We start from the raw sequence: 9,566 nt of genomic DNA, 5'->3' as shown, positions 1-9,566 counted from the left end.
TCATTCCACATGGTTTCAGGGTTAATGCCGCCTGGTTACAAGGTAAAACAGAAACAACTCAAAGGGTTAAATGTAGGTATTAATTCTGAGTGGTTAAGGTTAGTGTTATGGATTGGGGAAGGCTTAAAACAAAATAATTAAAACAGACTTGCTATTACCATCAGGTGTCATCAGTATTCGCAGTATTCTCGAGGCTTGTGAACTGCATAGTGCATGGTCTAAGCAGCGTTCTGTGACTATGAGCATCATGAGTTGGCTCTCAGTGCTGGGAAATCATTTTTAATTTTTTTGGGTGAGTGCTGAGGAAGGCATATATCGACGTTCTGAGAACCTTTTCAAACGTCCAAAAGAGGTAGAATGTATCTATTTTTGTCCTTATTTTTGTGTGATTTTAGTTCATTGTGATTGTTGTTCCTCTCGCTGTCACAAGTGACAGAAAATGTACTTTGTGCACCTTTTCGCCACCAAACTCTGTACAGGCCTTGAATTCAGACTGACTTTCTATGTTTGGCACAAGTAATTCACTCAAATCGTTTCAGTAAACAGGTGGTTTGGAGTGTTCAAAAGTGTAAGACCTCTGGTTCCTTTTTAACGGTGTGAAACTCTCCCAATAATATCCCTGTGAATGTAAACCGTGATATGATGTTATGAAATTGTAAAATAAACAAAACCTATCTTGGTTCTTGCCTTATGAAAGGATGACAACTGAAGATTAATTATGTGTCATTGAAGGCTAAGAGGGGTGGGGGACGCCCACGTGTCTATCCCTTAACAATTAACCCTGGCAGGAGCGACGGGTAGAATACTGTTCGTGTTCCAGTTTCAATAATCACATTCAACAAGCGCTAAATTAATTCACAGTCCCCCAGACCCCTACATACAAACAGGCGGTGCAGCATCTGAAGCACCTTATTCATAATTAAGCTATTAGTGTTTCCATTCGAAAACAGAAAAGGTAATGTAATGAGTTAGCATTCCTGGCAACTCCATGACTTTTCGTGACTATAAAACAGCTTTGAGGGGCGGTATGTTTTTGCGGTGCGCATCAGGTTGGGAGAGAGAGGTTACACCAAACGTGCTCCTCCTGACAGGGAATGCCTTTTCTCCAACATATCCCTACATTACACGGTTATTCTATCAGTTTAATCATCATGTTGAAACTTCCGGAGAAGTCCAACGGACAAACAAGCACCAGAATCCTCCTTCGAGGCCATGTCGAAGGATAAGGTCCACTTGGTGAGGTTCATTCTCGACGGACTAGATGGTAAAATAATCGACTCCAAAACGGAGGGGGCGCAGACCCCCCTCATCTCCTCTGTTCTGCTCCCCGACTGTAAGACCAGGTCCAAACCAGGTCCAGAGATGCTTCTCCATAGAGGCGCCAGCGTCAATTGTCAAGACAAGAGTGGCCGCACAGTGCGCTCAGTTACGCGTGTGATAAAGGTTACCTCGAGGCGGTGAAGATTTGGGTTAGAAACAATGCAGATCCAGAGATGGTTGACGCGTGGGGGAACACTGCGCTAACGTACGCGGCAGTGACAGGTCACTCACCGGTCGTTGCGTTTTTGGTGAGAGCCTTCAAGAGACTGGGGCTTCAGATAGAGCGACAGAATAAAGTTGGTAACTCGGCGGTGGAGGTGTCAAAGTTTCTCGGCCACACAGACTGTTTTTATGCGCTCACCAGTACCTCAAAGAAAACTCATGAAAACGGCGTTGGGGGTCAGAAAGATGGTCCTTCCAACGTCAGCTCGGATTGTAACGTAAATGAGGAGAAGTTGGAGTGAAAGTTATTGGGTCCCATTAAGAGACCAGACGTTCTTCAGGCGTGTCTCCAAAGCGACAGCTCCACAGCAGTGGACGGGACATGGCTCCCTAGGGCATCGGGTTGCAGAATAAATTATCTGAGTCGATTACTGTCAATGGATTCCATTGAGGAGTTTGAGAGAGAGTTTGACAGCCCTACATCCCCACAGGGGCTGTTTTTCTCGGTTGTCCATGACCCAAACCCCCTCCTCGATCTAACAACCTGACCTGTCCGAAAAACGTCTCTAAGGTCACCAAACCTGGGGGCAAGTTGACCAGCTGACAATCCCCTGCCTCCTCTTACCAGAGGATCTGATCACATATCGGTTCTCTATTCGACCTGGCCGGCCAAAAACACCCTGAAAACAACCAAAAGATGTGCGTCAATATCTGAGCCGACTGCCTCTCGTCTTGGTATCCTACTAACTCCTATCACAGGCAACAAAGGCAAAGACGAATCGGATAAGGACAAACTGTAAACAGCACCTGACTTTAATATGAGGGGATTTGATGATAGTTATTACCAGAAAAGGTGCAGTTTGCCCACAAGTATCAGTCCTGTGCCACCTGACCGTTCGAAAATGCCTTTACGAAAAACCAAAACCACCAACTGCCAACACCGACATTGCAGATTTTACACTGCCTGTTGCCAGCTCCTCAACGACTTTAACAGTTTTGGGCAACAAACTGTTACGGAGATTTACTTTCCCCGCGTTTAAACAGAGCGGGAAGGAGGCGCCGGAGGGCGCGTGTGGAGGAGATCCCGCCTCAGGTTCATCGCGAGGAATGCCGTGTTCAGAGACGTTTCCGCTGTGTACGAAACACCCTCAGGTTGGTAGCAAGCCCAACATAGACAGCATAAGCGCCGTGAAGTGCGAGTTGACTTCAATTTAAAACGACCCATTCTTCTTAAACCGTATGTCTCTGTGCGTCATGGGTAATAGCCAAATGTCCCACTGGAGAGCTGCAGTATTTGAAGGCTTTTGTTCCCACTACTTTTATTCCAGCACTAGGCCTACTAACACACCTGATTAAACTAACGTAATCGTGATTTTAGATTGAGGACTATGAGATCAGTTGAATCAGGTGTGTTAGTCATGTCTTGGGCTGGAACAAAAACCTGTACACACTGCGGCTATTCAGGAGCCCCCTTGTACAGTGTTGGGAAGGGAGTGGGAAAACGCAAAGGCATATCCACGGGGAATCCTCATGCACAAAGAGGGTTCCTGTGCTACTGTAAAGATTATGTACATTTACTTTGAATAGCAAACGCCATCACTTGCATAGCTATTCATAACGGTTGTGAAATATCAATAGACATGACATTTCTTTAAATATTTTTCATGGACTGCGTTTCTAATTCTAATTATTATATTCTTAAATTGTGAAATATTAAGATGAATGAATAAATAAATATTTGTTTGTATTTCAAAATGGTAAGGGTTTGTGTTCTTTGGAGGAGAGAGTGTGTGAGTGTGTGTTTCCTCAATGTCAAGCTCCTTGGTAAGTTATGAACCCTTCACATAACCTTGACTTTAGAATACTGGGTCATTCTGTAAAGTATACTAAGAATGCTATCACATTTACAGTGCATTATAGGAATATTTTTTCACTGTATGATGCATATTTTATTGTTGCCTATGTTTGTGAAGTGGAACGGGGGGTAGAGGTGACTTGAGTATAGAGTTGTCACAACTGTCACAGCTGAAACGGTTGACACAGTTTTGACATGGTCAGCTATTATTTTCTGAGTCAGTGGCATTTACGGACAATGTCCATTATTGCCAGATTACAAGAGATATAGCCTAACATCATCTGACACATCACACATATTCATTCGTGTCGACTCGTATGTTTAGTGACGTTTATAAATTTTTTAATCATACACACAGAGTAGTCAAGGGTATGTATTTACGCTGTATATTATGAACAAATGTCTTTGACAAAGGTGTGAGAGGAGGACACTGCGCGGTGTCCTCACGCCTGAGTTCACACACACTAAGCGGTGTGTGAGAGAGAGCTCGTTGCCAGACTGCAATCCACGCACGCACACACACCACAGCAGCTGCAATCTAGCTCAGAAGCAGAGAGGAGGGGGTAGCAACGATCCCCCGCACACACACACTCTCTCTCTCTCACACACACACACACCTCAGCTGCAATCACAGTGATGGAAACAGCAGCATTGCGGGACTAGCTGCGGTTGCTGCGGCGAAGCTTTTTGGAAGAAACAAACTTTGGGAGAGAAACTGAACTTCCTCCCCCGGTGAATCACGTGAGTCACGCAGAGCGTCGTTACCGGCTCACTGTCTGTCTGTTGGTATGTACAGGGGAAACTCTGCATTGCCGCAAGTGACACTCACCTAAAGCTCTCTCACCGACTGAATTCAGAGAGAGGAGAGAGTCTAGAGCAGTACAAGGCGTTCAGAAAGCGGTATCTGAACAACCGTGGCATTTTAATGCGCAGCAAACCGGATGCTATCTCTCTCACGTCCACCTGGAGATTTGCTGCATTCGTGATGATATGAGCATGACTAACGGACGCTGAGCAGCGGAATCCCTCATCGCTCTCTTTCTTTCTCTTTCTCGCTCTCTCTTTATTATTTCTCTCTCTCTCTCTCTCTCTCTCTCTCTCTCTCTCTCTCTCTCTCTCTCTCTCTCTCTATCTCTCTCTCTCTCTCTCTCTCTCTCTCTCTCTCTCTCTCTCCCTCTCTCTCTCTCTATATCTCCCTCTCTCTCTCTCTCTCTTTGTGGGTTCACTACACAGGCTACCCGCAAGTTAGCTGTTTCAGCACCTGGAACCAGGACAATGGAGCGGCTCAGATTCAGCACCTTGGACAGTGCAGGAGTTCTGCTACGTTTGTTCGGTAAGCGGCGTCTGTGTGTGTGTGTGTGTGTGTGTGTGTGTGTGTGCGTGTGTGTGTGTACGTGTGTGTTGCATGCGATATTTCGGTCGTGACTGCACAAAGCAGCCTGCGTGTCTGGCTGTCTTTGTGTTTGTGTGCGTGTCTGTGTGTGCGTCATGGTGTGTGTGTGTGTTTGTGTGTGTGTGTGTGTGTGTGTGTGAGAGAGAGAGAGAGAGAGAGAGAGAGAGAGAGAGAGAGAGAGAGAGAGAGAGAGAGAGAGAGAGAGAGAGAGAGAGAGAGAGAGAGAAGAGAGAGAGAGAGAGAGAGAGAGAGAGAGAGAGAGAGAGAGAGAGAGAGAGAGAGAGAGAGAGACATTCCTGATGAGTGTGTGTGTAGTAACACATCCCCTACCTGTATTCAACGTCAGTGCAGTGAAAAGCTCTTTGTGAGAAAAATACTAAAATGCAAGTCATTATTAGAACAATGTGTATTAGACTCACCGGTATGGGCATCCCCTATGTGCTGTCAATTGATCTAGCTTAAGCATGCAGTGAGATTGAAGAGGTATCCTACATCCGTGTCATGTAGCTGGGTATTGTTACATCTAAGTGGCAAATATACTCAAGCGAAGCTATATGGTCCTTATTCATTGCTCCCAACAGTTTTCTTTCGAAAGACAAGAAGTCCCTTTGAGTCTTCGGGCTGCCTGGTTTTGCTGATCATGCATGTTTGCATGGCATGCACTCATAGTCCAGTCTGTAAGATCATTGACAGTAAAACACATTCCTATCAACCATCTTTCATTATACTATTTTCTACAGATAATATTGTATTATATTCATTCTGCAGACCTCACGTTTTAAGCATATTCATTGCAACATCGTTGACGCAAAAACAAACATATAAACTGTCATGTATTTGCCACTGCTGACATGACCCTTATACAGTACCTCCCCATTTTCAGGGATCCTGGCCCGGTTGACGGTGACGGCTGAGCAGGAGGGAGAGAATCTCTCCGGTCTGTCCACCAACCCAGACAAAGACATCTTCGTGGTCCGGGAGAACGGGACCACCTGCCTCATGGTCGAGTTTGCTGTCCGCTTCACGGTCCCCTTTGACGTCCTCGCGATCAACGGGATAGACGTAAGACACAACTCCGATATTTCAAGGCTCAGCGTAGTTATATGTTACTTTTACTTTGAATGTGTTCAAGTCAAGATTTAATATACAACTGTGAAGATAATACAGTTAGTTTAGCACTACTTTTTATGGCACTTACCAATTGGACCGCATCCTCACTATAGTAGCCTGGTATACTGATGGGTGGACACAGCCTGTCAAACTTCGACTGTCAACTTAGACTGACACTGACATACTGTCAAATTTCTGTATGTAAGAATTTGCTCTCATTTAGACACACATGGGGGCACACATTCCACGGTATTACGCGCGGTGGGCTGTGCGTAAAATTATGTGAAACAAGTCCATATTATCATCATAGAAGACTAGTCTATTGAGAAACACATGTGATCATCACAATCAATCACACACTGGTGTTTGTTGCTTTTCTGTTCTCTACAGCTGATCACGGAGAATGCGTATCTGGCTCTGCCTAGCGGGGCAGACATTGAAGGGAAATGCGGGAGCCAGGACGCCGATATACACATCTCGTGGAAGGATAAGGCCTACACACTCCGCATCAACTTCGTCAAGGTTTGTCCCCTATGAAACAGTCAGTAGGCGAGCCGCGTCTAATTACAATTACCCAAAATCATTAAGAGCGTTTATCCCGCGTGGGATTCTTGTAAAAATATGTTCAGATAACAACGCCTACACATAACAGTCGCGCATAATGTTCTGCTGCTGGTGATGACCGTGTGTGTGTGTGTGTGTGTGTGGCAGGAAACCCGTGACAAGGGAGATGAGGTGTGGAAAATTAGCAAGGTGCAGTTCGTTTATGACACCTCTGAGAAAACGCATTTCATCAACCCATACAACCGTGAGTAGCATTTCTATCTCACTCAGCAATTTCTGAGTATGTTTTGCGATATGGTTTCATTGAATAATTATTTCACATTTGCACTAAACGTGTGCAATAAAGAAAGGCAATTCACAAACGTCTTAGGCCTTTGGATATTTCGGAGATTATTTGTATTTATTTTTCTTCCACAAAACATTATTATTATTATTATTATTATTATTATCGTTATTATGTTCCTTTTTTATAGTTTTTTTCGTAACTTTGGATTTATTTAAGTAATTTCGATTAGACATATGATAAGCTAATGTTGAAATTCACGTAGCCTACCCCAACATCACAGTTTTTGGATTCAATATTAATACACATTTTAAAACTCTTGACGGGACAGGCGGAAGTTGAAAGCGGAATTATTGAAAGAAAACGGTGACTTTTTTGCTGGATAAAAAACACGTTTTGATCATAGGTCGCCACTTTTCTGGACAAGCTATTGGTGTGCATCTGCCGCAGTGGCCGTGTTACGTGTCTGTAGAAACAAAGTGATTCCTATAGCCCTTAGATGTTTTATACTTAGAAGTTGTTAAATTTCGATATTTGTTCCTAATTATTTCCTAAATATTCATATGAATACTCTATTATTCCACATTTATTTCAATATTTTGTAGCCATTTATTTTACTTATTTGTGTTTCTCTGTATGAAATGCATGCATGCCTGTGTGTGTGCGTCCTTGCTTGCCTGTTTGTGTCCGCACGTCTGTCTGTGTCAGTGTCTGTGCTTTTCTTTTTGGACCTACCTACTCATATTGTGTTTCCTCATGTACTGCATCCTCCTATCCCATCTCTCAATCTAGCTGGGAGGCACACAGCCAGCTCCCACGGTCTGTCAGCGTTAGTGACCCCTGCTGGCCGCTCGTATGTCTGCGAGGCTAAGCAGACACTCACCCTCATCTCCAGTGACCACCAAAAGGGAGTGACTGTCGCCATGAGTGACATTCAGATCCAGCCCTTCGACATCAGCTCAGACTTCATGTTTAGTGAAGGTACAGGATCTAACCGTAACATCATACAGCCATGTTCAGTGAAGGTATAGAATAGCAACCCACAGTAGTACTCCCCTCATTGCAAATGTTGCAAAATCAGCAAATGTCCCACACATGTCAAATGTACAGCCCGGTATAATAAAGGTTGTCATCTTGAGGAGAGATCTGACACTAGTGAGGATGATGATGATGATGGTGATGGTGATGAGCGGTTACCGTGCAGTAGTATTGGAGAACTTATCTCACAACCCCTACAAACTGCATTTCCACCACCCCTCCCTTCTTCACCCTCTCCCTCACCCTCCTTCTCTCTCTCTCAGGGGGGGCTGGTTGCTGCAGTTTGAAGAGCAGAGCTGCAGAGAGCGGGAGGGAGGGTGGAAGAGAGTAGGAGAGAGATAGAGGGGAAAGTGAGAGAGGTCATTAGGACTTGATGGCTGTAGTTATAGCCCTGTCCTCAATGCAGACTTTACGACTGTAGTTAGGTATATACTGTCAGTCACTGTGTCCTCTAAAGGCCATCATGCTTCTCTCTCTGGACTGCAGTAAACTAGAGTGTGTTTTGCTACAGTGCCCTTCAACTATAGTGTTTATTAACCCTTGGTATACTGAGGCCTTTCATCTGGTAGTTACATACTGTATTAACCTTTAAAGCCACATTCTCGAAGATCTGCACCGGAGTGGGCCACCAACGAAAACATCAACTATGAAGCAAATACATCCCATGATACAGGACATCAGAAGGCTATAGTACATGTAAACAGTACTAATATGAGCCAAACTAGTTTAAAGCCCTGACTGTTGTCCATAAATATGACATTTTCTAATTTAGAGACCAGTGAGACCTTTGACCTGATACTAATCAGTGAGGTCATGTTAAGGCTCTCTCACATAGAGGAGAATCTTCTCACTGTAGGCATGGGAAAAACTAAAGGGACCTGACTGACCGGTGAACTGATTTTGAATTTCCTAATTGGTTAAAGTTAGGTTAGTGTAATGGTTAGGGTTTAGGGTTTAGGGTTAGGGTTAAGGTTAGGATTAGGGTTGCAGGCCAATCATGTAGCTTAGTTGCACACCCATGTGTAGATAGAACTGTGTGTGTGTGTGTGTGTCTGTGTATGTGTGTGGGTAACATCAGTGACAGTTGATTTAATGCAAAGCTTTGGAACGTAATTCACACACACGCACACATGCACACATATGGACAGACAGACAGACACACACACACACACACACACGCACACACACACACACACACACACACACACACACACACACACACACACACACACACACACACACACACACACACACACACACACACACACACACACACAGAGAGAGAGTTCTATTCACACATGAATGTGTTCTGTGTGTGTGTGTGTTTCTCCCTGCAGCATATAAGTGCATCACGGACCAGCGGGAACAGCTGGAGGAGACTCTTCCTCTGATCCTGGGTTTCATCCTGGGCCTCATCATTGTTATCACGCTGTCCGTCTACCACTTCCACCTCAAACTGACCACTGCCACCCAGCCACAGCTGCCCCGCGACCGGTCCATGTACAAAAACATGTAAGGAACTGGACATTAAAACAACCATTATACGACAACTCTCCATGGTCAAGGATAGTACAGTAGAACAACATTCCAAGACTCCCCATGTTCAAGAGCATGCAAGGAATCAAACATTAGATCAACATCAATATAACGACTCTCCATGTACAAGGTAATAGGACATTGAAACAAGCACAAAATGATGTTCAAGACATGTAAGGAATCAGACAGTACAATAACTATGACTCTCCGTGTTCAAGGATATAGGACATTAAAAACAAGACAACATGACTACTCTCCATTCAAGGATATTAGACAAATGGTAATAGACTACGATTATAACCACA

General features: G+C 44.3%; 1 protein-coding gene across 1 annotated transcript; it reads left to right on the top strand.

Moving 5' to 3' along the window:
- Positions 1-4,612: 4,612 nt before the first annotated feature.
- Positions 4,613-9,241, top strand: LOC311108243 (lysosome-associated membrane glycoprotein 5-like; the record flags this gene model as incomplete). The annotated part of the gene is made up of 6 exons (XM_084150859.1): positions 4,613-4,670; positions 5,614-5,792; positions 6,231-6,362; positions 6,552-6,648; positions 7,480-7,668; positions 9,063-9,241. The coding sequence occupies 6 exons, from the start codon at positions 4,613-4,615 to the stop codon at positions 9,239-9,241; spliced, it is 834 nt and encodes a 277-aa protein (XP_084006985.1).
- Between the last annotated feature and the right edge of the window lie 325 nt (positions 9,242-9,566).

Source organism: Coregonus lavaretus, assembly GCF_964263955.1.
Source record: "Coregonus lavaretus genome assembly, chromosome: 33".
NCBI lineage: Eukaryota > Metazoa > Chordata > Actinopteri > Salmoniformes > Salmonidae > Coregonus > Coregonus lavaretus.
This window is presented reverse-complemented; position numbering and strand designations above follow the sequence as displayed.